Raw genomic sequence first — 27,988 nt, 5'->3', positions numbered from 1 at the left:
ACACACCCACTGTAATGTTAAGCAAAACATAATTTCTTCACTATGATATAATCAATATAATTTCTATTCAAATATATTTATACTGTCAAGATATTGTAATCCATCCAGGAGCTTTACGCAAACATTGGAACGCATTAATGTCACTGAAAAGATTTGAAAAATATAAATGATTGTTGTGTCGCCTTTTCTGGTTCTTTTCCAGACAAATTAAATAAATATTCATGGAAGATGGATTAAACAAAGACAATCATTTTTTCATGGTGAAATTTTCTAAATACCATGAAATCTGAGCACAGCTTGCCAAAGGCACATACGGGATTCATCTCTCATGCTTTACCTCAATAATATTTGTTTGGATAACACTTTACTTGAAAATTTGACACATTTTGAGGCATCATACACCCACTTGAAGTCCATTATGAGCGCATTATAATCACAAGGGAAAACACAATATGTTATATATTGAATAAGGTATACTCTACAAATGCCTGTGAAATTGAAGTATCTTAAGTACATTAGAGGTGTACTGTAGCTTTCAACACGTTTCTCTTTCTTGTTCTTGCTTGCTATTTCACTAAACTACCTGCTGACATTCATAGTACAGTTATTCAGTAGAAACACAGGCCCTAGTGGTGCAGTATCAGAATGCAGTATACCATATTTGTTATATATATATAATATTGCTTATTGTTGTGGTTATGATGTATTGCAGTATGCTTACATTGCCTTATCATGCTTTATTGCCTTATAAGCAACACTTCAAATGAAAGTTGTACTTGTTGGTGTATGTGTGACAGGTCCAACACCACTTTGTTGGCTTGTCCATATGGAGACGATGGCTTTCCAATTGTCTTCACTTTCCCTTCTCTCTCAGGTACTCCGCTGTAAAAGATATTCATCATGATCAGTCTCTAGTCCAGTGATGGAATAAGTATACAAATTCTTTACTTAAAGATTTTTTTTCATCTGCCAGAAACTCTGAAAGCTTTAGCTCCATTTGCACTGCCAGAACAGCGTCCCTCTTCCTGTTTTGTGTTCAAAAGCAATCTCCCTTTGTGCCACAAAGCAATCCAACAGATTTCCTAAGAACTTGAGCCATCCAACCCGTGGCACACAATATAAAATGCAACGTAGAGGCTTCCAATCTACTCACTGATGGTCTTGTTTGTTTACAGTAACTACATTATGTCTCAAAATTAATGTGGCAATGATTTATTGATGTCAAAAAGCTCTACCTAGTACCTTTCACTAAAAGTAGAAATATTCTTGTGGAATAGTGCTCTGGTGAAAGCCCACCATTCAAGAAAGTGTGTATTTGATGTAAAGGTATTTACTGAATTATCAAAAGTAAAAGTGCATGCTCATTATACTATCCCTGTATTTCTGAAGCACTCTATCTGTTAAAGCTCGACCTGATTGCTCCCTCTACAAGATGGCTGGCTGAATGCGTAATAATTATGTCATTTATTTATTGAAAAGTGCTTTGTAGCATTGTTTTGAGAATATAAACACCATGAATAAAGATTACAACTACCAGTGAAATTATGAAAATGATAAATGAACAAGGCAGTTTGCATAAGAGTGCAGTTTGCAAAAGGCACGTTTTGCTTGCAAATTTGTCTATCCACAGCTCTCTACTAACCAACTGTCATCAGTCACATCAAGATATTTGCATGCTATGCATTTGTTTTGCTTTAAAGATGTTTCATGTCACGAGTGTTGAGCTAGAGAGAGGTAAAAGGGACAAGTGAACCATAAATAACACAGGTGAGCAGGACAGAAAGCACTGCCACAGCAGGGGACTGTGAAGACACAAGGTGTCAAGACACATCGAGACTTTTCACTAGATAAAAGTCAATTTGAGCTGCTTCCACTGGTTAGGACTAGGAGGGAAGGTGGAGGTGTAATGTGGTCTATCTTAATTTCAACACCAACTTAGCAAATCCGTGACTAAGCGCTTTGGATATTGAAGGATCTACCAAAGTTTACAACCTGAGAGAACATACGGTGAGCATTCAAGACAATGTCCACTATTCAACTCAACGTGTCTCTTTTAAACAACTCTCAGCTCATCTCACCCTCCAACGGATGCCACATCTACCCACCAGACCAGACTGTTGCCAGTCTGTCTATCATCTCCAGCTCCCTGTTCACTGACTTTGTGGTGGGCCTCCCAGCAAATGTATGGATGGTTTGGCTCATTAGTCATGGAACCAAAGATTTGTTTGCTACAAACTTTTTTCTTCTCAACTTGGCTATCTGTGAGATCCTTTTCTGTTTGACAATCCCAGCCACCGTTTACTCTTTGTACTGCTTTAGTGGTGTCTTTGTAATCCTGGCGCCGGGAATGTGGAATTTTATATGGATCGGCCGCCCCCTGTTCCGGTGTTGTATCAGTGTGGAGCGTTACTTGGCAGTGGTCCACCCTTTGATCTTCATCAGGTAACGAACTCTTGGGTAAAATGATCAAACTTGCCTTTCTAGTGAAATTGCAGTCTGACAATGTCACGGTTGTAAAAATACTGCTCATCTACTGAACCTCAGTACTCTGCTTTCTTCCACAGGTTCAAGCCCCTGAGGTACAGAGTGGCCTGTTGTGGTCTGGCCTGGTGCATCCTCTTTGTCTGTTTTGTGTTTTCTTCGATATGGCCAACTGTGGAACTATATATTATTCTGCCCTGCTTTGCTCTCACAGCGTGCTTAATTCTGTACTGCTGCCTCTCACTTCTCTGGTCTCTGAAGCAGCCAGGGCCAGGGGAAAGGGAGAGGGAGAAGGAGAGAGAAGGGGGTAACAACATGAAGAGAAGAGCTTTTAACATCATTTTGGTTCACCTGGCAACTTTTGTGGTCAATTATTTGCCACCAGTGCTGGTTCTATCTCTGGAAGAAGACATAAAAGATTCCAGTACTCTTGTAAATGCGGTTATGTCTCTGGCAATGCTGTGCGGGCTGGGCCAACCCTTAATTTACCTGTACAGAGCTGGGAAGCTAACCTGTGCCTGAGAGCATTGACCTGAGAGAAAGCTGGATGCACACTGAAAGACACCTTAAGTTGGCATCCCAGTCAAATCTTCCTGACTAGGCTGCTACAAGAAAGTAATCTCAGAATTCTGAGATTAAAGTCAAAATTCTGAGTTTAAAGTCAGAATTCTGAGATTCTGACATTCTGAGATTAAAGTCAGAATTCTGAGAAAAAAGTCAGAATACTCAAATGTTTTTTTTCACGTGGCCCTAATCCTCTTCCATAAGAAAGCCTCTGAGAAAAACTATGGTGTTGGATTTCAACCCTGACTTCATACACATTTGGTGAGGGTGATAAACTAATTGGGGCTAAATCAAAATATTGTAATACACTATCCTAAGACTTAAAAAGCTGCTTTGAAGAGAAAACCTCAATCCATGTGTTAGAAAGTCTTCTATTTGCTAGTGTGTTCATCCGTTATTGACACAATGTGTATGGAGGTACACAGGTGTGGAAGCAAGACACAGACACACATAGACATAGACATAGACACAGACACAGACAGACACACACACACAGTGATGAATTTGCCTTTGTAATAGGAAGTCATCCGTCTCATCACTTGTCATAGCTTGTCATCCGTCACTGGAGGTTTATAGAATGAGGACTTGTCAAAGATTTCAATTCTAGATTAATTCATGATGAGCTGAGCTAGTCTAGTTCACTGCTGAACTGAGAGAATTGTTGAATTATTATAGCCTTTTTGTGTGAATTGTGTGTATAAAAGAAAATCCATTTGTAGTTACTCAAAAAAAGAATTTATCCCCCTTGAGATTTTGTGCATTTTGTGCTACATAACATTATTTTAAAGGACAGACATTTTGGGGGGGATTTTTTTTTTTAGATCTACGCAAAGTAATCTATTCTATGTAACTGGAAAGTATGATAATTTACCAATATATTCACATTATGTGAAGGTGTGCATTTCAAATAAAAGGAATCTACTTTCATAAAGTCTATCTATTCATTATCATCATCACTACACTCACCTAGTTTCTCCACAGCCTCTACACACACACTGGGGTACATGTTGTCATTGTATGTGGCCACCAGCACGTACAGCAACGTCTTCACTATGATCAGACCATGGCCATCCTATCAGACAAAACATACAGCTTCATTAAACCACGGGTTTAGGGTAAATAAGGATGCTTACTTAAAACACTTATGGATAATACTGAACAGTACTGTGCCCCCATACTGTACAGTATAGAGGCACTTGTACTGCTAACTGTTAACTGTGGGCAGGTCGGTTGTTGTTTTTCCCTAACATATTGATACATTAACAATATAATTGTGCATGATGTATCCCATGCCTCAGTTTCTCAATTCATTGCAGCCTATACAATGTTTTTTGGTGACTGAATGGAAATGATAATAAAATGTGTTATACGCACAGTGCCTGTGAGGTTCTATGAACTTTGTGAAGCCTTCAATAGGTCTATCTATGTGAGAGACACTCCATGTGGGTTCATTAACATTAGATCAAAAGTAAAAAATGGACTTGTTGAGATTTAGGTCCCACTACTAATAGCTGCTCTACTGCCACCTTGTGTCAGGTTGCACAACTGGCAAGTTTTACTCCGGGCCTCAGTTTTAGCAACAGGTAGGCTCAATGCCTGTAGCTGGATCCCGTAGAATCACTGTTTTTAATATCAATGGTCATGACTTGTAAATACCAAAAACCTGTAAATAAACCAATTATTCATTCTGGTCCATCCATCTCCCCCCCCCCCTACCACCATCACATGGGTAAAGTGTCAAACCAACAGATTTGCAGTAGATAGAATCAATTGGAAGGAAAGAAAAAAAACCAAGCTTTCTATTTTTTCCTCAAAGCAGCCAGCTATCTCATCATCCCTCCATACACGCATCAACGATCCATTCATCCATCTGTAGATCCTCCATGAAACCATCCATTCCTCCCTCCCTCCCTCCCTCCATTCATTCTGTGACATGATACCAGACTGACAGATTTGCAGTAGATGGAGCTGTGGTCAGCTCGGACACAGGTGTACTGTCTGTCCTGGTAGTGGAGGCCTTTCTCTCTGGTGGTGGACGTGTATTTGAAGGAGTCTGTGAACAACTGAGCCTGCTGGGGACTTATCTGTGGAGGGACGATAAACACACACACACACACACACACACACACACACACACAGTTACATAAATCCACCAGAACTCAGTTTACTCACCTTTTTAGGGCTGACATAAATTATGTAAAGTTATACTTCATAGTAAATAGTGGCCTATCACACTGATGTAAATTATATGAAGAAAGGGCATAAATTAATGCTTTTCATTTTATACTACGCTTCATCACTGGTTATATACACGCGCGTACATTGACAGACATGCACATACAGTATGTCGGCTACTCTGTGAAGAACAGCTTAACGATAAATCTGAACCCAAAACAGGTAGCCGTTAATGTTAACGTTAGCTTCATATCCTTATAAACCAAACTTATACTTGGATAAGTTGTTAATGAGTGAGCTAGCTCAAAAGTTTTGTCAGTAAAGTTAGCTTACCTAGCTTATCTTACCTTACTTGTTGTGAACTTTATTAGTGAAGCTAGGCATTGTTGACCTACCTGACACCTTGGCGATGCGGCCGTAATTGAAGCATCCTTTGCTAGCAGCAGTGCTGCCGTTTCTACATGTTTTGTGCCAATGAGACAGTCGTTGATTAAAATCTGATATTGGTTCATAGTTGATTTAAATTTTAGCTGAGCTGACTGCTCACTGCTCAGTGAACAATGTGTACGCTGGTCGTTTCCGTGGAGACAAGTGTAACACTGACGTCGAGATGAACCTTGCCCTGTACCTTGCTCTTGTGTCACTACATACCTTCGTGAGAAATAATAAATAATTAGTTATTAACCATGTTTACCATAAACATTTTGTCTCACAAAATATTGAGCAATATAGAGAATAGAAAATTAATAGAACTTACGAGATTTATTACCGAAATTCTAATATTTATTCATAAAAATACAGTTCTCTCCTGTACAAAAAAGACAGCTGGCAAATTGTTCACAATGAACAAGATCAGAGGTATCGCAGAGGCAAACCGTTTTTGCCACACAATTTGTCTTTACAATTTTGCAAACCTTAACAAAGGATGTACTTGTTTCATACCCGTTCAGCCCCCCACCATACACACACATACATATGATTTAAATGTTCTCCTTTCTTTCTGTTAGTTTTACCTGAAGTTTGAATTTAAAAGACGGTCTGTATTATGGCCAAAGTGCTGGTCAGACCACCAGATGATGACATCTTTGTCCTCTCTTATCGGTTCTTGGAGAGTGGGAAGTTTTTAACCACCAGGCTGGAAACACAAACAAGGAGCGGGTGGTGCTGTCACCTGAGCAGAGCTGGGCGGTCACCATTATCTCTTCCACAAGGCGGAAAACACACAGTTCCCGGTTGCCATGGAATTTATGTGAGAATTCCTGTTTCTCAAAATTACAGTCCACCATCTTCACAGTTTGATCAACCATCATCCACTCCACTCCGTCTTTACAGTTTATACTGCCTCCTGGTTGAGTAGTTGGTGGGAGTAGACGGCATCTTGATAGTGGTATTTCTCTGCTATAGCCATGAGAGAGTCGAAGGACCTGATTCTACTCAGAATCTGCAGCACTTCAACCACTGCAGACCTAGATGGAAAAACAAAAGCCCAGATTCATGAATTACAGTCATGTTAACTGTATGAAAATATCAAGAAAAAAAATGGTGTGTGTGTGTGTATGTATTACCTAGTATTAGGATCTTCAGGGGGCTGTTGTTTGCAGATGGAGTGAGCCGTCTGAACCAGGTGGTTACTGAAAGACTGGAGCTGAGGCAAACAGACACTCAGTCCTGTAAACCAAGAGGCTGGCAGACTATCTGCTATCTGGAGAGAGAGAGAGAGAGAGAGGTGGGCGGTTAACAGAGGAAGGGAGCATGAGAGAAAAAGGGAAGGAACTGCAAACAACCAGATCTACACTAAGACGAGGCTAAAAGATATAGACAGACACAAACACGCCCAGACACACAACTACATAAAATCACACACACACATACATCAAGTAAAACAAGGTGCAATAAAATAACATGAAATATAGCTACCTTCTTGCATGTATGAACAGCCTTGTTGGTCTGTGTCTGGTTCAGCAGTGTGATCATCAGATATCTGTTCAGCAGTTTGTCCAACATCAGCTCTTTCAAGACAGACTCAGGCAGCAGCAAATCCCACTTCCCCATGTTACCTAGTAGCTGAATGAACACAAAACAACCCGCAGCTTGTTAATATTCAGCTATGTCAAGATGGCAAGACTGACAAAATATATGAAAGTGCTTAAACAAATCATTTTTTTAGTGAGTTGTACTTTTACAGCCATCCAGAACTGTTGGTCTCTGAAGCGACACTGAGGAGACGATCTGTCCTCTAGAAACCTGGATTTAAAAAAAAAAAAAAACACAAGGAAGACATTGAACAAGACATTAGAGAACATTTTGGTTGATCTGATTTTAAAGCAATGCACCATCTTTTGGGGAAAATTAGCTCTTTGATTAACTATCTTATCCAACTTTTTAGGGCAGACGGGAAAAAACAGATGAGGCCGATCATTTAGTGTACCAAGGGATCATTTTAAAAAAACCTTTGGGAGGAGGGGTAATAAAAGAAGAGTGATTGCTTTAAGTATATAATGCACAAGGACAAGAAAAGACTAACTTTGGAGTAAATAGGAAAAAAGCTGAAAAAAAGGTTGGTTAGCGGTTAGTGGGCCAGTTGTTATAGAGACCATCCTGTATTCAAGGGTCACAGGTTCAATTGCCATAACAGCCATCTGTCTAGTCAAAGTGTCCTTGAGCAAGACACTGAAACCAGCCTGCCTTCTCATTGCAAGTCATTCAAACAAGAGCTAAGTGTAGGGCTGAAACGATTCCTCGAGAAACTCGAGTAACTCGATTACTAAAAATCATTGATGCAAATTCTTTGCATCGAAGCTTCGTTTAATCCATATAACTATATACACACTCAGTGTTTCGCACGGATGATTATTACTGTTGCACAACGCGCTGGAGAAAGAGAGAGAAAATAGCGAGGGGCGAAGAGAAGAGACAGGCCAGAGAAAACGACAGAAAGTGTCCAAAGTTTCGGATCCAGTGTTGCCAACTTGGTGACTTTGTCGCTAGACTTAGCGACTTTTCAGACCCCCCTGGCGACTTTATTTCTCAAAAGCGACTAGCGACAAATCTGCCGACTTTTTCTGACCATGGGAAGCAATGTTAATGTGTTGAATCCCAAAGCATTTGGCAATAAATTGGTTCGGCTGATGCCGGTTTTCTCTACTTGCTTGTCTAATCCAGAGAGGTCTGACGGTCACAGCGCTTCCCACACACAGCGTAGCTCCTTCCCTCCGCTGAGAGCAGGGACTGTAGGATAGGGTCCACTTGTAATTGCTACCGGCGTACGCCGAAACTGGCCCGGGTGGGCGGAGTCAGCACTTAATATTAAAACGGGATGAGATGAAGGCTAGTAAAGAATGCACGTTAATTATGGCTATATGTAATGGCTAGTTAAGAACGTAAATCAATATGGTGGCTAGTTATGATGTCCCTAAGTTAGCTAAGTTTTGCTCAAGAAAATAACCACAGAAAATAAAATGCTGCAGTCAATTTGTGAAAGCCTGAGCTTCATTCATGTTATTATTATGATAGTCACACACACATACACACACACACACACACACACACACACACACACACACACACACACACACACACACACACACACACACACACACACACACACACACACACACACACACACACACACACACACACACCTACTCCCCTCACAGTGATGCATAAAATACCCCAGAAAGCAAAATATCAGGTGGTGTAAGTAGCAATTGGAGCCTAAAATGCACCAGTCCAATACAGCAGGTATATTCAGTTTAGTTTGATTGCAGTGAGTAGGGTCAGCAGGTGTAGGGCAACCCTTCAACATAGTAAATAAATGTACATTAGCCAGTCTTATGAACTTGTATGATATTTAGGCCTAGTAATAAATATCAATAATAATTATTATTTCACCTCGTTTTCAGTAAATCACAGTGTCGTATGGACAGCTTCGTGCGGACAGCTTTTCTCTTTTGTATATTTACTATTGCTCTTTAATAAAGCAAAAGTATTTCTTATCCGATTACTCGATTAATCGATGGAATAATCGGTAGAATACTCGATTACTAAAATAATCGATAGCTGCAGCCCTAGCTAAGTGCCTAACATGCAAGAGAAGAGACTAACTTTTTAGGGTACAGAGGGATGAAGACATCTTCCTCAACACAACTCCTCAGTCGGCTGACCACGGCCTCCACAAATGCCTGCATGGGACACAAACACACACACTGTAAATATTCATAGGACACTATTACATCAGTGAGTAAGGGTTGTTGTTAAATTACTATCTCCTGTTAAAATAACAATAAACATAATAATAATCATATATATATATATAAAGCACGGCATCTTGTGATATATAATAAGTTTAAAAAATAGTTTACAGTGGAAATGCAGGACAGATGTGAGAGGGTCTTCAGTGTTTGCTAAATACTGTGTAAGTGTCCTATGTAAGTGTTGGCTTTACCTTGACTGGTTTACTCTGCTCTCCTTGGAAGATGGAATAGTCCTCCCTCAGTCTGTGACAAACACCAAACAGACGGACCGACTGACGCAGAGACAGAGGATCCCACACCAGATCCACATAGGCTACGCAGAGAGAGGGAGGGAAAGAGAGTGGAGTCTGATCATTAAGTAAGATGTAGATCAACCCAGAGGCTAGACAGTTAAAGACCAACATGAAGCGGCAATTTGATGTGCTGCTTCTGTAATTCAACGTATCTCTGGTTGAAACAGAGAATAAAATATAAAATGATATAAAAATACGAGAAAATAAAAATGTAGTAATTTATGGGGCATGTTTTGTAAATAGGTGTACGCTAGGACATGGAGAACTGGCTAACAAGGTGAATTTTTCACTTAATATTGTCTTTAATAGAATCATATTATACTTATTGCAAATGCGATGAATGGGCACAGGTGTGTGTGACAGAGTGGGAGAAAGAGACACAGTGTGCATGAGTGTGAGCATATGTGTGTGTGTGTGTTACCTGTCATTTTGGATAGGAGTGTCTTTTCTATGACATTAGGCAGAGTCTGTCTGTCTGTGTGTTCTAGCTCTTCGTAGCCGTGGCCGTGACAGAAGGTCTCCACTGCTCTGTACCATGGGAGGGCTTCAAAGTCCTCACTGGCATCCTGAGACACACACACACACACACACATCAAGTTGGATACAGAAATACATAAAAACATGGCTATTGTTATCAAACATCATCAATATCACATGGTGTGTGATGGCAGCTGTGTGTATCTATGAGCCTCTATGTTTGTGTGTGAGAGAGAGAGAGAGAGAGAGAGAGAGAGAGAGAGAGAGAGAGAGAGAGAGAGAGAGAGAGAGAGAGAGCGAGCGAGAGAGAGAGTGTCCACGTGTGTAAGTACCTTCAGAGGGTTCCACCCCAGCAGCTGATGCCTGATGATGGGGTTGAGTAACTTGGGCAGACACAGAGAGATGTACGCACTGTGGTAGGAGTCGGAGTAGGATCCTCTCCATTCTTCAAAGCGAGACAGAATCTTCTTTACGTCGCTGAAATCCTCCTGGACATCAGAAAACACCGCCTGCGACCTCGACAGGATATCAGCTGGGGGAGGGAAACAGAAAGAGAAGTAACACAGGGATCACGTAATTCAGCCTAGACATCACAAAGTAAGATATCTGCTGGGGAACAGAGGGATAAAAAACAAAAAACAGGATTGAATGAAAGGACTAATGAGAGAACAGAATGTTTCTAACATCAATGAACACTGATTAAGATGTTATCTGGCAGGAGAATGTTACAGTAGCGCGAATAGAAATAGGAAATTAAATAATGACAGACAACACAGGGATCATTTCCTTTTTTCGCCAGACAAAACAACTAAAATGATTCTTATTGTGATCATTTGGCAGCTGAAACCTCCTCAGTTTATTTTGTTGAACAAAATATCAATTGTATTCCAATAACAACCATTTTACACCCATTTTACATCAGGGTGTTTCCTTTTTGTCACCGAATATTTCAGGATGTTCCTTTCATTAGTCAAATTTGGAAAAGTCACAATCACAGGTTTTGTATATGATGAAGTTTATTCTTCAATAGATTATTCAAACAAGGGAGATCTTCTAGATGTTCTTGTCTTTCACCCTCGATTACAGGACTGCAGCATCGGATGGTACGCACAGGTAAAAATAGAAAAGGTAAGTAATAAATAAATAAATAAGTGGGGATTTGATCCTCGGCCACTAGGGTTTGTTTACAGAGAGGGATTTAACCACTGAACTATCACTGACCACAGCCTAGAATATTTAAATGGACAAGATTTTAGTTTATCAGATTTGGAACGTTTTTACCAATAAAAAAAACTTTTACCCGTAAAAAATCACTTGTGGCTGATGAAACCCTGATATATAGGTTGAAGCTTTTATAGCTGACTGGATAGTAACATGGATAGATGAATCCCCCTCCCTCACCTGTCTTCCTCTGCAGCTGCTCTTCTTCCTCTGCTGAAGGCTGTGTGTCTTCAGGTATGTCACTGCAGTCTTCCTCACCTTCATCACTGGACCGTGCAAGACAAATATTACACACGTCAAGGGAGACCCACAAGTGGGAACACATAAACACAAAGCAAGTTTTTACTACTATGTTTTGGCCGTCGCAGCTCTCACCAAAACTAAAGGGCTATGGATGTAGACTAGGAAGGAAGATTGCAACTTTTTTTTTTCTTGTTCCCTACATCTTCAAAAGATTTGTTCTTGTGACCCAAAACTGATTTCTGGGAAACTGTGCAAGCTTATACAACAAATATACCCTATTTTTACAACAAACAAATAACTAGTCTCCAGTATTTTGTTCAGTCTAGTCTACCTTACATTATAACTACTTGGAGGGACTCCGGCAACATAAGATTGCTTGTATCTTCATTCAAAATTCATTTTGCGCCAAACCCATAACAGTTTATTCTTTTTCTTTGGAATAAATAAAGAAAGAAAGCCTAACTGGAAAAAAGAGAATTAATAAAGTTTCACTCACCCTTGACTCTGTGTCCCATTGCCAGAGTCTCCACTCTGCCCATCGGTGCTATCTACAAAAATAAGAGAGAAAAAAAATAATCCAGTTAATGTAATTATTGCTTCTAGTAGACTATTTCACCTTCAACTAGACAGGGCTTCTTTAAACATTTCAAAGGTTCCCACCGTGCCCCTGATGTAAAATTCCATTACTTTTCCATGACTTTCCATAACTAAGTCGCCTACATGACCTAAAAATGTCATTTCTTCCTGGATTGTTAATGTTGTTTTTCAGCTCAGAAAAGTTCTAAAGTGGTAAACAGTCTGGTTTCCACTACAGATGGACTTGGCTATGGAGAAAAAACAACTGAAAACCATCAGCTAATGCAATGAATGTGTGAAACCAGGTGTAAAATATATTCTGGTATACTCCTTTTAAGTGTTCCATTTGTGAAATTCCCTGATATTCACAGACTTCCCCAGAGAATTTCTCAAATTCCCTGACTTTCCCTGTGTAGAAAACACCTCTCCAAATTGACACTGACATTCCACAGATTCCAGGACCAGAGGGAACCCTGATGTTTCAACCAAGAAACCAAATGAGAAATTTAGTCTCTCAAACTAGGAACCAGGTTAATAAAAAGCTAGCCTATATCTAATCCTGTCTTGTGGGGAGCCAGCAGAAGTAGGCCTGTACCTCATTTTGGATTTTTTTTTTAAAAACAAAGGAAAAGAAAAAACAGAAACTAGACATAATGCATACAAAGAGTTTCCAGTCTCATCACAGATGCACATACACACAGACACATGAATACACACACACACACACACACACACACACACACACAGGGATGGGAATCGAGAACCGGTTCCAGTTGAGAACCGGTTCCGAATTGTCTGATCCAACGGAATCGTATGCCTCCGAGGTTATCAATTCCTTTTATCGATGCCGGCATGTTTTTCTGACAGTTGCGCATGCGCATTGCAAAAACCCATGCATCATGACGTCAAACTCTGCGTCTACGCTGCTGGAAACTTGCAACAAGGAATCATGGCCGAGAGGAAGAAACGGTCCAAAGCGTGGCTTCATTTCACGAAGAAAGATGACAACAGTGCTACTTGTAACATCTGTAAAATTATCATTTCTGTGTTCACACATAGCGTTTTTTGATGTGGAAAAAGCGCTGCCTGGAGCGCTTTTTGTGAGGAGAAATAAAAAGCGGATCACGGCAACGTCACCTGACGTTAGCTGAGCAGCTGCTAGCTCACTAACCAGCTGGTTCACTTCTAGAAGACAAAACAGTGTTGTGCAACAAGCAAAGGCTTACCAGATATTTCCAATACATGTCCAGTATAATCCATACTGCCTTTATGATCGCTGTTGCGGTAACGGAAATTCACTTATTACAACGTCCCATTTCTCCATCGGCACTTTCACTTTCTCCATAGTTGTTGTTGCTATGGGAAACGGCCGGCGTCTCTGTCATCGCGATTGGTCGGCTGGGAAAAAGCGGTTCACGTCACCCGGCGCTTTTCTGAAAAGTTGAACATTTCTCAACTTTTGAAAGCGCTCCGCTCTGACGAAAAAAATGCCGCTGCAGCGCTTTTCGGGAGCGGCCGCCTTTTGTGCGCCTTGCGGCCGCTTCCCGTTACTTTTAATGAGGAAAGGGCGCTGGCAGTTGGGGAAAAAACGCTGTGTGAACGCAGCCTTAAGGGTGGAAACACCAGCAATATGTTGAAACATCTTAGGGTAACCATCTAACCATCTTATTTGTTTTCCAAGTTATATCATTTTAAGAAAAGGAGCATTGTAATTTATTTTAACATGTTCAAATGTTATTAGGCAGACATTCTACACTGTTCAGACTCAAGAGATAATAAAACAGCTGCGTTGACGCTGAAAACCTGCCTAGGCCTACTTTTTTTTCCCACACAGAAAATTGATCGGGAATCGATAAGGGAATCGATAAAGAACCGGACCGATAAGCAGAATCGATAATGGCATTGGTATCAATAAAATCTTATCAATTCCCATCCCTACACACACACACACACACATCACTCACAGCTGAGCTGCTGCAGGCGGGCAGCCTCCTCCTTGACAGTCTGCCGTCTGTGTGCACACAGCGCCTCCATCTGGTCAGACAGGAGAGTGTGCAAATCCAGTTCCAAAGAGTTGATCTCCACAACCTAAACAACACAATCAACAAATTATCATCTGTAATACTATCTCCCAAAGAGGGAGCGTTTATACAGCTACCAGTTGTTTATGTGTTTTTCCCCAGGGATTAAGTCAAAACCATTCAAAGGTTCTCAAACTTTTTTGGCTTGTGACCCCTTAATACAAAGTGACGCCTACTCACAACCCCCTGTCACAGACTGTATATGCAGACTGGTGAACAGTTCAACCAAAGAAGGATTTTCCCTTTTCAAGTCGTTTCATCCAATAGATTATCAGAGGAGGCCCAGAGGCTAAAAACTATTCGATATTTCACAAGAAAACAACAAAAATAAGAGAAAAATCTGAATAAACAGACATGACAATAAGTCTGTATAATAGAAATCCGTTTTTTTCCTATCCCATAAATCATCTTGCGACCCCCCCAAAATTATCTTGTGGCCCCCTGGACGGTCCTGACCCCCAGATTGAGAACCACTGCCAAACTGGGCTGGTGGCTGGTGTTAGTCTAATCCAGTGTTTTCTTTCTAGGCTTCTGACTTTCTCTCACAGACACTCTACCATTTGGTAAGGGCCTGGAAGGGTAGAGCTTCTTATTCTATTAGGCAGGAGGGATTGTATTCATTTCTGACCTTCTCTCGTAGACACTCCACCAGGTTGTGCACGTAAAGGGTCATGGCCCTGTAAAACTTCAGCTGGTTCTCTGAGGAACCTCCCTCCAGGTTCTCTAAGGAGGTTCTAGCGCTCTCCACGTCCCCCTCCATCCTCCTCAGCTCTGCCTGCCGCGCTCTGTGCACCTCCTTCAGAGAGTCCAGTCTGGGGAAGAAAAGAGAAAAAGAGGAGTGAGAAGAAAGTGTTGTGTAAGTACTGCTGGGCAATATATGTTTGTATCAGTTCTCTGATATGATATTAAGGAAAATAATTAAAAAATTGAGATATCGAAAATATTTTTATTTTTAATATGTCCTTCAACAAACCATACGAAAGGACGAATAGTAAGTGGAAAGACATTCAGCAGTGTGCTGACCGGAGTCTGGCTAATCAGCCAATATAGTCGCTTTAGCTTCAGAATAGAAGAAGCAATAATTTAATCTTTGGGTTATATTCTATCTTTGAGTAAATCCGTAACTATTTATTTTCATTTGAGATCATCATTTGTATTTTGTATGTGTCATTCTGAAGTCTGATATGAACAAACAAAGACATATATAACATGAGAGGTACATGTCATGTATCATTAAGGACAAAGTTTCTAAGGAAAACATGGAGCCATATTGGATATCAACATTTGATCTGTAAACACTGTGATATCACTTTTACATCAAATCACCAAACACTTATACAATGTGTTGTATATCAGCACAGTCATATAGTGTCATATTAAAGCAAGTTGAGGTAGTGCAAACTGACTTTCCAGTGATCCTCCTCTTGACCATTGAGACAGTGACTTGAGGCAGAGTCTCCGGGATTTTGACCCCCGCTGACCTCTTCTTCTGTCTCTGTCTGTCTCTCCTACTGCTGCTGCTGCTGCAGCTGCTGAATTCACTGCCAGATGGACTCTGGGGGAAAAGAACAGACAGAATGTTGAAGAAAAAGAAAAAGAAAGAAACAAAGACAGTGCTGCAATACAGAGAGGAGCTGTTTTGATGGAAATGATTGGCATCACTACAGAAAAAAGGGACTGAAAAAGAGAGAATTTAAGAAAACATATGGCAGAAAGAACAGCAGGTAAATGAGAGAAATAGCAAGAAAGAAATGGAGAAAAGGCAAAAACAAGAAAAAAGGACAATTAATGGACTTTCCCACCTGTTCTCCTGGCCGTCTCTTCACTCCCTTCTCGATTTGTGTCTCCTCCCACAGCTCCTGCTCCTCCCTCTCAGAGTCAGACTCGCTGCCATCACTGCTTCCTGGAATACACACACACACACACACACACACGCGCGTGCGCGCGCACACACACACACACACACACACACACACACACACACGTAAATAAGACACAAAAACATACAAGCGCTAGATATACACAAGCATGCATGCACACTGATGCACACACACATTTTCTCTCATACCGAGTTTCTCTGCAATCCTCTCCCTGATGCTTTTGGACCGTGGGGCAAACTCGATCCTTCGCTCGTAATCATCCAGCTCATCGTCATCATCATCATCATCATCTCCATCCTCTTCGTCGTCCTTGCTGCGGCGGTCTGGGGTGCTGCCAGGGGAGCTCTGGCCATTTCTACCCAGGGGAATGAACTCTTTCTGGGCTCGAGCATCACGCCGCCGCCTCCTGGCTGCCTGGATCTCTTTGGCGTTGGGGATAACTGCTGTATGCACAGACAAATGCACAGACACATAAATACACACACACAAAACATGGGCACACACAAGGAGCATGCATAGCAGGTTAACACACACACACCAAACACACCAGAGTTATATGGAAAATAAGCATCTCTGTGGCACACACACTCACAACACACACACCTGGTTTAGCAGCAGAGCAGTTGGAGGCTGGGGAGGAGGTTGAGCTAGATGTGGGAGACCTGGCACCATCATCATCATCATCATCATCCTCATCATCCTCATCATCCTCATCCTCATCGTGGTGGAGAGCATGTGGTGAAGCCTGGCTGCCAGAGTCCTGCCTGGGTGAACCAGATGGTGGGACACCTCCACCTGCTGGGGCTGGGGGAGAGGACAAAGGATTAGGCGAGGACTTGTATGTGTGTGTGTGTGTGTGTGTGTGTGTGTATGTAGACACCGTGTGTAAACAACAGCCTGGTCAGTAAACCTTGGATTATTTACACTCTACATAAGCAAAATAGCCTGATCAGTGTGTATGTATGAGCATAAATGTGTGTTGATAAAGCTGACTTTTACAAGAGTTACGTGTATGCATGCTGTGACACATGTCATAGTTACCTGTTACTGTGCAAGGTGTGTGTGTGTGTGTGTGTCTAATGTTATCCAGGTGCCTACCAGTTCTCTGGGTGGTCTTGGCAGATAAGTCCTCCTTTCTTTTAACTTGGAACACCACAGCTTTATCAGATGACTTCTTCAGCTTAAACTCTGGTCCCTCAGCTGAAGTAGTAACAAGAAACCCAGAGTTTCAACAGGCATCATGCGATATCATTAGTGTTACACAGAATGGATAGGATCCACTCATTCACTACGTGCTTGAATTTTGTATCAATCAACATTGTTTACCCTCTTTACTTAGCACAGTGAAAGGCACCCATAACAGAAGAGATGTCCTACTAGATCCTAAAAGGGTCACCCTGCCACTTCACAAACATGATTTTAGTGGCGTGACTTGCATGGTCTGGGTGTTTTTTTGTTTGTTTTTTTACCTATTCTGTACATAGTGTTACTTCAGCAACCCGACAAACTGGCTGCTGGATGTTGCTGTTGTTGTTGATATAGTTAACAGTAGTAGTCTCTCAAGAGAATGGGACATACACTATCTTACTCTACCAAGATCATGGCATATGTACAAACATTTTAAATTAGTGTATTGAATTAGTTGGCTCTTCTGTCCTTTACAGCTCTCTAGGTTATTCACATAGATTTCGTCCCAGATAAAGATCCTCATCCCTGCTGACTGCTGAACAATACTTTCCCATTTATTTTGGTCAAACGTTGCTCATAACAGCCCAGCTTCGTTGAGTAAACGTCTGTCTGGGGTCCATCTTTGACAGGTTTGGCTTCAAAACCCAGACACACTTAAACTTAAACCTACCTTCTCTGTCCCCAGAAAAACTGAGAACGGCGTTCGTTTTCTTTTTCTGCCCATCTTTGTTTTTACTCCTCTCTGATGTTTCTGTCCTCTCCGCCCCGTCCTCTCCGTCGCTGCTGTCCGACTTTGGGGGTGTCGCTTCCCGCTTGGAGCTGCAGGAGATGCCGCGGCCCTGGGCCACTTTGGACGGCTTGTTTATCACAGCTGGAGCCTTCTTGTTTTCCTCTCCGTCTCCGTTCTTCTGCTCGTCCTCTTCGTCGCTGGAGTCTCCTTTCCTCTGCCGAAAGTTTCTCCGCGGCTTTTTATTGAACATTTCGATCCAGGCACTATTAGCAGCAGCAGTAAGTTACTAGAACCTCCTTGGTGTAGTCAAGCAAACCGTAATACGGTACGTCGGAAACTAGTTGAAAGAGTCGTCAAATCTGTCGTAATGCAACCCGCAAAGCACTATGGACTATGTAGTGAGTATGCTGTTGAGGTCATTAAACTGCACAGAGACCAAATTTGAGGTGACTTTTAACTTTTTACAGTATTTTTTGACTATTCCCGGCATAAGAAATCGCTACATTTGTACAAATCAGAAAACGCAATGTCGCCCAGAGATGTAGATTTACAAAGTATGCTGGACTGTAATATAGGCCTGTCATTATTTAGGCAATCTAACAGTTTGTCAAGTCCATTTGTTCTATCAGATATATGAGAATACTTGTTATGTCAATAAAGCAAATTGGAATTTGAATTCTATAGGCTAAATAACACGAATATACAAAGAAGAAACAGAAGAAATAAACTATGTAAGGAGACTCTGGTAAACTGTCAGGCAAGCTCAGATGAGATGAGTAGGAATATGATCACCTGTCCTGTCCCCTATCAACACTCTGGCACATTTAGGACAGGTTCAAGTCATTCATTATAGGACTGCAAATAAATATGCCTCTAATTTATAGTTTCTGATGTTGTCTCCCCGCTCTCTCTCTCTCTCTCTCTCTCTCTCTCTCTCTCTCTCTCTCTCTCTCTCTTTAGCTCTCCTATCAAATTCCATTCTCCTCCTTTCTCCGTCTCTTCAACTCTCTCTCTCTCCCTCCCTCTCTCCCTCTCTCTCTCTCTCTCTCTCTCTCTCTCTCTCTCTCTCTCTCTCTCTCTCTCTCTCTCTCTCTCTCTCTCCCCTTGTCTTCCTCTATGTCTCTCTCCCTCTCTCTCCTCCCACTCAGTGAACGGTCAGACGTTAACAGCGCCCAGCCAGAGCTGAACACTCGTCAGCCATGTTGTTTGTGTGACACAGAGCTGTCAGCAACAGGTCTTTAGGAGTACCAAACTTCACATTTCGGGAAGGATTATCGCTCTCTGCCGACACCAAACATCCACACTGCAACTAGGAAAACGTCCAGGAGTGGTGGATGTTAACTTCTGGCCCGTAGAAAGCTTGGAAGTTCATGTTTTTTTGCCCGTGGTGAGAGAGGTACGCACCCAAAACTGCTTATCTAAGCATGAGTGTAAGTTTGATATTGTTATGGTAATGTTAGGATAGAGAGCTTATGGGGTCATATTGTTCTACGTAAATGTGTGTTTAGTTTATCTTCCTTAACTCAGAAATGTGAAACGCATCGATCTTTATAGGGGGGTGATGCTTCTCTTCTGATCTCTCCCCAGAACAACCTGGCATGGGATTGAAGTTATGATTTCAGAATATGGGGATGATTATCGATACCCAAACGTAGGGTATTTAGTGCTGTTTCAGTAAGGTGAAGTTAGGTTTTTAATTTTTAAAGGCAGATTTGCAGGGAAGTCGCCTAAATTCTTCTCGGTCCAAACTAGTCGAGCAGGTTGCAGGTCTTGTCTCAGACTGGCTCGTGACAAGTGATCAGGGAATGTTAGTCTATCAGTTTATCTTACTGACAGAGAGAGAGAAAGAGAGAGAGAGGGCGGTATATAGTCTCAGATTGTCAAGGATGGGAATCTGTGGTCCGGTGTTGCCCATGATATAACGTTTTATTTCTACTGGCGTGTCCCATACTGGGTCTGTGGGTGAGACTGAGTTTAGATCCTGGGCTGGAAAAAACATTAAGTACATTTAACATTTACATTTTAGGCATTTAACACTTTTATCCAGAGTGACTTACAATCAGTGCAACCATAGCATAACCTTCAATTCCTATATTGCCAAAAATTCCATGCAACCCAAAATAAGGAGAGCAAAGGTCAGGGCCTTCGTGCTCTTGCAATATTCCTCTGACCATAGAACGATCATATAAGAATGAGTGCAAGGGAAAGAAATACAATAAGAGCTAAAGATAGAGGCAGAGGGGATTTTTAAGTCAAGTGAGAGAGCAGAGAGGGGAATCACTCAGTAGGAACAGGGTGACGTGAGGTAGGCTACTTCTTGAAATGAGTTTCCAGCCTGCGACAGAAGATGGGGAGTCACTGTGCTGTTGTGATTGGAGTGGAAAGTCATTCCACTGGGCAGGCGGGCAAAATATCGCTGTAGCTTTTATGGCCTCAATGTGTGTTTATGGATGCACGCACGTGTGGCTGTTGAAGAAGTGTGCTTGTGTTGCTTCTCTCTTTCATACACACACACAGAGGGATAGATTCACACACACACACACACTTGGATGAGTAATGGGATAGGACGGCTGACAATTCATGCAGTGTCTCTTTGCAGTTTTGCTTGGCTTTGCTCTGGTTTCATCACCAGCCGCTTCCTTTTACCGCCTCACCCTTTGCTGTCTGTCGTCTTAATACTGAAGATTCTCCATCTTCCTCCACCTTACAATAATTACATGATTATTGGGGAGCAGGGTGGAGTAATTAATAGGAAGGTTGTCCTTAAACTGGACAGCCTGGTTTTAACCTCTGTGTTGGTAAGCGTCCGCTCTGCTGAAGTGTCCTTAGGCAAGACACTTAGTGCATACCAGCTCCAGGCTGCTGCTCTGTAGCTGAACCTGCAGCCTGACCGCCTGCAAGGAGGGAGGGGGTGTCACATTATTACATCTTCATCATCACTATCATCATGATCCTTGCAGTCATCATCGTCACTTCCATCACCACACAGGCCCTCCGTATGCCTCGGATTAAAGTTCGTGACTTTAGATTTAAGAGAGATCGCCTCTCGACTGGCCTGGCACTGCTACAGTATCTGGCTGGCTGAGCTGTGGCAGGGAACTGGTTCAGCAGATGAAGGGCTTAACAAGCCTTTTTACTCTGCTTCCTTAATACCTCCTTTATTAAAGTGATGGCACTATTGAAGATGATACACACACACACACAATACACCAGCAGGAATCTGAAGTGTGTGTGGTGAAGTGTGTTTGCTATCTGCCATCTGTGCACTCTGAAGGAAGGCAGACTGCCTGCTTAACTAGTTAATTGTTTTTGGAGTAAGCCCGCTTCAACTAAATAATTTAATAATACAATAAAATTCCAATTTAACAGAGTACTTTCTCTGGTCCTGTCATCCCCTGTTGTACAGACAGTCAGGGTGGGACAGAGCAGAGAAGAGGAGGGAGAGGCATGCCTTGCCTCTTAGGAAAACAAAGCAAAGCAAAGCAAACAGCATTTATCAAGCCCAATCTGACACACTCCGAAAGGCCCATGCAGCTCTCTCAGTATGTGTGAATGCCACATTCACACATACTTCAAAATACTTTGGTGGCAGGGCTGTTTAAGATGGAGTGGGTGGATGTGGTGTGCTGCAATATGACTTTAACAAGGCCAGCTTAAGAGGGAGATACAGACACAGACAGAAAGACAGAGAGAGAAAAAATGATGCAAAACAGAAGAGAGAGAGCGATGCATATGGAGACAGTCAAAGGAGAGTAGGTGAGAGAGACAGACAGAGAGAGAGAGACAGACTTACACAGAGAAAGAGACATGGATGGAGTTGATGTCATTGGTGTGATGTCAGTGAGTGAGGCGGCTGAAAATCAATCTTTTCTTAGAACACCAACCAGGCAGGCAGTACTTGTTTCTAACCAGAGCTGGGATGAGGACAGACCAGGGTCACACAGCTGGTAGAGTATAGGTATTTGGGGCAGAGAAACAGAGAGATAGAGATACAGTGACACAGGGAGAGAGAGAGAGAAAAAAAAGAGAATGAAAGACAGACAGAGAATGAGGAAATGGAGGGATCAAGTGAGGAGAAACGGTTCATTCAACAGGCATCAGTGTTTCCTCAATCTCATTCATCTCTTTCTCTCTCTGTCTTGTTCTTTGTTTCTGTCTTTATCTCCATGTCTTCTGTCAGTGTAAGAGAGAGAGATTACATGTCTCTAAATACAGAGCGAAGATCAGGACAGGCAGGGCTGTACAAGTATTAAAGAATATTGGGTCTAAGAGAGACAGACAGAGACAGATATGCACTCAGTGGGAGACAGAGACAGGGAGAGTTCACTACTGAAGCGAATAAGGTCAGTGGGAGACAGGCTATTTATCCAACAATTTAGTGTTGCATATACTAACTGAGAGACAGAAGCTGCACAACCTGTAACATGGACTGAAGCAGAACTGAAGTGGATGAGGTCCGACAAAGCCAGGCCAGTTATTGGAGAAAAGAAACACTGCACTCACTCAGTTTTTAAGATTACATCTCTACTATGGTGCCTAAAACCAGGCATCATATGCAGCATTAAGTGGTTCACATTCACAGGGAAGAACGATTTAACACGGTTTGTTTAGTACTTTTTCAGCCCAAGACCCAAATGAAAAATGTTCATGGTGAAAGGGGGACAAGGCTGAAGAAGTACAAGCATGTTAATTGGTTTCAACTGAAGGCCCTCTAGTGGAAACCAGGCTACTGAGTAGGGCCTGCCTAGCCCCGTTTGGGCCATGAATGGACATGTGTAGGGCTTGTCTTGTCTTGTTAGACCCTGTAGCTGAAAACAGGTTAAAGAGTGGCCCTGTTTGGCACTGCGGTGGAAACCATGCAAATGAGTAAACCCGGTTTGTCCCTAGAGTCTTGCTTATTCTGCTAAGATCTGCAGTGACTCAGTCTGCCTGGCAACTTTATGACTAGTGAACAGGGGTGACACTTCTTAATTCTTCCCTTCCCAATGGTGAATGGCAGGCTGGACAAGCTGTATGTGACTCCAGTAACTGCTGTAAAACTCTCTTCTGTACACCTTGACAGTTAGAATGCTAACAAGCCGTTTTAGCAAAAAAGGACAAATTTTTGTTGTCGCACTGTGATTAGTAATGGTGAGGAGAAATAAAGTGTCAAGGTATCACTGTAATTGTGATATTGCCCCAGTGCTTGCTGTTGATTTTGTTTGGGGAACATTATCATTACCACGTGTCACTGTCTGTCCTGTTGAAACGCTGACAGCTGCTCATAAGTAAATACCTTTTGTACTTACAGGTTACACCATGACCTGTGGGAGATAATGCCAAAGCTGTTTCTTAAACTACAGGTTGCGACCCAATATGAGTCACATGTCTGTTTCTCTAGGGTCTCTCCCATGACAAGAGTAAAAGTACTGTGAGTCTGGGTACCAGGATGGGGCTACATGTTCTCAGTTTGGGTCCAAGCCTAAAACAGGACAAGAATTAGGGAAACAATCCTATGTCATGTCTTTTTCTGTCCAAAGAACTGTTGAACTGCATTCCACAGAGATGATGGACTGACTCAGTGACTCAGGTGACACTGTTTTTGTAAGCGTGTGTGTTTAGGTGTGAGCGCAGTGAAGACGGTGTAGTTTAGTATGTAAAGCAGATAACAATTCCTCCACAACGCTAATTTAATTAGAGTAGCAGTAGTTGTACAAAATCAGCAACTGAGGAAAAACTGGCCCATTCTGCCATTGACGCCCATGTATTGTTTGTTTGTGAGGAGGAGGTCAGACCGCAGCGTCGCCGTGTCTCTGGAGCTGGTAGGGAATCAGTGTGTTACTTTCCAATAAAAACATGAAAAGTGCAGTTAAGAGATTTTCACACAACTCTGTATGTGTGTGTGTGTGTGTGTGTGTGTGTGTGTGTGTGTGTCATGCCTCCTCCCTCTCTGGTATTCAGCAGGTTCAGTAACAGCTGCCCTACATGTAACGATTCAGCAATGTCACATACAGTGTGAAAAGAATGACAACAATAAAGCTGTCAAAACAAGGCATCAGCATGTCACGACTGTATGCAGAGTCACTCATTCCTGCAGTATCTGTCTCCCAACCTCCTTTTCAATGGTTTTTAACATGTGACTCCTGCGTCACTGCGTCAAAATGCAGTGACTTGTGTGGGTGTTCGGGAAGTTTAAGATGCATTTTCAGATGCAGTGGAAGGCTCTGCAGTGGTGATACACTGCCAAACAAAAGTATGTTTAATGAGTATGACTCTATTAGGCTTCCATATGGCGAGGGATATTGTAATCTGCATTGCCATTGTCCCCTATGAGTCAACCCTCACCCTGAATCCACCAGTTATCACCATGCAGATACTGGCTGTGTGTGCGTCAGCGTGTCCTGCTGTATTAATTTAGCAGTTGACGGCCTCCACTGAGAGAGAACCAACGTTTCCAACGTTTGTGTGTAGGTTGGGGTGATTTCAGACTGGATTTGCATGAGGTTTGCAAAGCTTGGTGGGTAGTGAGTCATCCACTCAGTCAGGTAGGCGAGTCAGTTGCTTGGCTGGATCAGTCAGACCCCTCTCTCACCCTGGAGACAAAGTGAGCTGTGAGCTAAGATTGCAATACATTCACTTGAAGCCTAGAAACTGTGTCAGTCTGTTTGGTGGTCTGTGTATAGCTATTCTTCATTAATTAATTCATTCTAATTGTCCCCACTGCTTTAAATGACCAGGGTTGCATACTGTTGTTTAACAGCTTTAGACATGCAGTGATGCTCTGTGTGGTCCTGCTTCATATTCCACTCAGTGGTCTAGGTTAGCACAGAGAACTGTCCTGGACCAAATGAATGTCTTCATGTCTGACATTTTGTCAACTAATTGCATAATCCATGTAATTAACCAAATAGCCTTCCTTCCTTAATTGTTTTCCCCCTGCAAATGAATGCATCTTGCTTTATGTGCATACGTGAGAATATCTTTGATGTCAGAAATGTGCATATTATATTTATTAAAAACAATTAATACGTACGGAACCTCCATCAACAGTAATGAAAGTGTAGATACTGATGGGCAGAATGGAAAAGAGTAATGCAGGAACTGATGCGGGCCGGAGGAGAGGAGAGGGGGAGGATGAAGGAAGAGACAGAAGGAGAGGAGGAATTGACTCAGGAGGAGTGTAGAAGGAGAGAGGGAGAGCGACAGATGGCAGGCGGTAGATTAGCCCTCCCTTCCTGCTCCTACTGTTGTGAGAGCATCGATCAGTAGTTACAACACATTCACTGAAACTACACGCTGCGTCTTTGTCTCCTTCTATCTCTCTGATTCTTAATCTCGAACTATTCATCTGCTATTACACAAAGTTTATCTCAGCAGACAAGTCGGTAATAGGTCATTTTGTTTCAGAGTACAGAGTAGGCCCTAGTTTAAGCTCAGTCTGTGACGCTGAGTCATATTCTGTTGAACATCAAAGCTTACCCCTCTGCCAAAAACCACTCTCACTTCCTGTCACCTGACCTTGGGTCCAGGAAATGCTTGTATCCGTGGGTTACTGGGCAGGAAGTGTTGAGCAGAGAGATTGGAATTTCTCTCCTGCTTTTCCTCCTCCAGCTCCATCATGTGATTCTGACTGGCTGATGGCAGAGAGATAGTCAGGGAGGAAGCAGGTGTTCAGCATGGCAGTAATGCAATGAATATGCATCACATTGTCTCCAGTGTGGGTGTGTATTTGTTTGTTTCCAAAAAATAAATTAAGTTGGCCACCTGAGAGTTGAAGATAAAATCAGCAATTTATTTGACCTTGCATAAATTCCCATCAGTTTTCAAAATTTGACTTTTAGATTGAACATAAGCTTTTGAAGATTTCTTAACCATAGTAACTTAAAACCCAGGTAGAGTTTACAGACATTACAAAAGTCCTCAACACTCAAAGTACATGTAAGCTCATGTTTATCTGTCACATACTGTCAACCCTTGTATCAAACATTCAGACAAGTCATTTCACAGTGAAAAAGTTTTTTGAATCTAAACAAAGCCAGTGGTGTTGTGATGTGCTGCATCAATATGCTGGGAAACCCAGCATGGTACAAGCCAGTGGTCTTTTGTCAGCAATGGACGCAAAATACATAGATTTAGTCTCTTACTCACCAGGCTCATTAAAACTTACTAGTCCAGTACTCATGTCATGTTGGGACCCACCAGAAACAAGCCCTCGACCTATTTAGGATCCCAGGCAATAGTTAAAAAACAACGCCGTTACAGGATAACTGTAGTTTCATTAGTTTCTAAGTCATTCTGACAGAAAATAGTAAAAAGCATAGCAATAAGTCAACAAAGCCTTTGTCTGCCTGGCTGGCTCTGCTGTCTGTACACAGTGTCATACACCTCTACCTGTTCAGGGCAGGTGGCTTGTGACTATTTGTGTCTAACCAATAATACAGGCTTTCTGAGAAATGTCAAGTTCAAGAATGTGTGTAGTAAACTGATCAAATTGATCAGGGATCGGAGATGCATGGACACGCAGACACACACCTCCTTCTCCGATGTACTTGGCTAAATCGCTTTATATGTATTTTCTTATGTGTGTTTTTCAGTCCAGCTTGGGTGCTTAGTAGTGCACTGGTCTCGAGCCGCTAGAGAGTCAGCGGGGATAGTATTGGAACATGTCCCAGTGACAGAGTAGCGTGTAAAAAAGGTTTGGGACGTGGCCAGAGGGCTCCTGACTGAAGAGAACAGGAGAAGCCCTGTTCAACTCTGCTGACTGACCAGAATCTCTCTCTCTCTCTCTGCCTCTCTCTCTCTCTCTCTTTTTCTCCCTCCAGTCAGTGACAGCACTGTCCTGCCTTAGCTGCAGTATTGATTGATGAACGGACTGTGACTGTGTGTTTTGCAGATGGCTGCGAGCAGTAGCTGAGGACGCCGCCGGGAGTTCCCCTCTCTGTCTCTACCACCTGCAAACATGAATGGTAAGGCCACTGCAGTGTGTGTGTGTGTGTGTGTGTGTGTGTGTGTGTGTGTGTGTGCATACAGCGCTGTCTGTTTTGCAGCAGAACTGTGGCTCTGCTCCTTTGGGTCATATGTTCTGGTCGTGTCCATCTCTGGTTCATTTTTGGACATCCGTCTTTGAGTGTTTTTCAAATATATGTAACATTACTATTGATCCAAATCCAATCACAGCTATTTTTGGTGTGTGTCCTTTGGAAAACAGGGTTACCACTCATCAAGCAAATGCAATTGCTTTTGCCTCACTCTTGGCTCGTCGTCTTATTCTTTTTGGTTGGATGTCAAAAAAACCTCCATCTTTCTTACAGTGGGTGAAGGAAGTTATGTTAAACTTGAAACTTGAGAAGCTGAGGTACACCATGCATGGATCTCGCAAAAACTTTAACCTGGTATGGCGCCCTTTATGGAGTTTGTAGAAAACCTATCCTTTTTGCTATCTTTACGATAATGGCTGTACATTATTTTTCTTTCATTTGGGAGGACCTTGTATTTTGGTCCTGTCTTCTCCACATAAGTTTCTTAGGTCCTGTCTCCATCATTTTGTTAATCTGTTTGTTGTTGTTGTGTTTTTGTATGTCTGAAAATCTGAAAATAAAGTTTATAAAAAAAAGAAAAAAAAGAACTGTGGCTCTGCAGATCTGCTTTGACCAACACAGTGCTAGTTCTAGTGATAGTTTGCAGTCTGTTCCGTGTGTGTGTCTGTGTCTGTCTGTGTGTGTGTGTGTGTGTGTGTGTGTGTGTGTGTGTGTGTGTGTGTGTGTGTGTGTGTGTGTGTGTTTGACTGTGTCTATGTGTCCGCGTCTGCTCCTCTTTACTCTGTGATAGTCTGTTTTGTTTCTTGCTG

General features: G+C 42.2%; 3 protein-coding genes across 4 annotated transcripts in view; 1 reads left to right on the top strand and 2 right to left on the bottom strand.

Annotated features, from left to right (window-relative positions):
• Positions 1–751: 751 nt before the first annotated feature.
• pfn4 (profilin family member 4) lies at positions 752–5,732 on the bottom strand. Its single transcript, XM_071925814.2, has 4 exons — positions 5,616–5,732; positions 4,995–5,129; positions 4,012–4,117; positions 752–882 (listed from the first exon to the last, which is right to left on the bottom strand). Exons 1-4 carry the CDS (start codon positions 5,730–5,732, stop codon positions 854–856), a joined length of 387 nt encoding a protein of 128 aa, XP_071781915.1. The 3' UTR covers positions 752–853.
• A 263-nt stretch (positions 5,733–5,995) lies between these two features.
• On the bottom strand, positions 5,996–18,444 carry gcfc2 (GC-rich sequence DNA-binding factor 2). Its single transcript, XM_071925813.2, has 18 exons — positions 18,103–18,444; positions 17,343–17,444; positions 16,848–17,048; positions 16,433–16,687; positions 16,167–16,267; positions 15,771–15,919; positions 14,993–15,176; positions 14,248–14,371; positions 12,204–12,255; positions 11,645–11,730; positions 10,576–10,775; positions 10,188–10,332; positions 9,665–9,786; positions 9,325–9,401; positions 7,398–7,464; positions 7,138–7,284; positions 6,786–6,922; positions 5,996–6,686 (listed from the first exon to the last, which is right to left on the bottom strand). The coding sequence occupies exons 1-18, from the start codon at positions 18,410–18,412 to the stop codon at positions 6,554–6,556; spliced, it is 2,592 nt and encodes an 863-aa protein (XP_071781914.2). The 5' UTR covers positions 18,413–18,444; the 3' UTR covers positions 5,996–6,553.
• A 911-nt stretch (positions 18,445–19,355) lies between these two features.
• The window catches only part of itsn2b (intersectin 2b), a 38,337-nt gene continuing 29,704 nt past the window's right edge, over positions 19,356–27,988 (top strand). Inside the window, exons 1-2 of one of the 2 annotated variants that reach the window (XM_078286312.1) lie at positions 19,356–19,558; positions 27,035–27,107. In XM_078286312.1, the coding sequence (XP_078142438.1) occupies positions 27,101–27,107 (7 nt within the window). In that variant the 5' untranslated portion in view covers positions 19,356–19,558; positions 27,035–27,100. Of the gene's footprint in view, positions 19,593–27,034; positions 27,108–27,988 lie in introns of both variants that reach the window. The other variant, XM_078286111.1, reaches the window with a different exon arrangement.

This window comes from Centroberyx gerrardi, chromosome 1, assembly GCF_048128805.1.
Source record: "Centroberyx gerrardi isolate f3 chromosome 1, fCenGer3.hap1.cur.20231027, whole genome shotgun sequence".
In the NCBI taxonomy this organism is placed as follows: domain Eukaryota; kingdom Metazoa; phylum Chordata; class Actinopteri; order Beryciformes; family Berycidae; genus Centroberyx; species Centroberyx gerrardi.
This window is presented reverse-complemented; position numbering and strand designations above follow the sequence as displayed.

What these genes read in the sequence shown, in the direction of transcription:
- pfn4 (XM_071925814.2), bottom strand. Translation starts at nt 5,732, where the DNA reads ATGAACCAATATCAGATTTTAATCAACGACTGTCTCATTGGCACAAAA. An exon ending in CCGCATCGCCAAGGTGTCAG is followed by an intron (nt 5,130 to 5,615) that starts GTAGGTCAACAA and finishes GTCCCTCCACAG; the next exon opens with ATAAGTCCCCAGCAGGCTCA. An exon ending in AGAGGCTGTGGAGAAACTAG is followed by an intron (nt 883 to 4,011) that starts GTGAGTGTAGTG and finishes TATCTTTTACAG; the next exon opens with CGGAGTACCTGAGAGAGAAG.
- gcfc2 (XM_071925813.2), bottom strand. Translation starts at nt 18,412, where the DNA reads ATGTTCAATAAAAAGCCGCGGAGAAACTTTCGGCAGAGGAAAGGAGAC. An exon ending in CAAGACCACCCAGAGAACTG is followed by an intron (nt 17,049 to 17,342) that starts GTAGGCACCTGG and finishes CCTCTCCCCCAG; the next exon opens with CCCCAGCAGGTGGAGGTGTC. An exon ending in TGGGGTGGAACCCTCTGAAG is followed by an intron (nt 10,333 to 10,575) that starts GTACTTACACAC and finishes TGTGTGTCTCAG; the next exon opens with GATGCCAGTGAGGACTTTGA.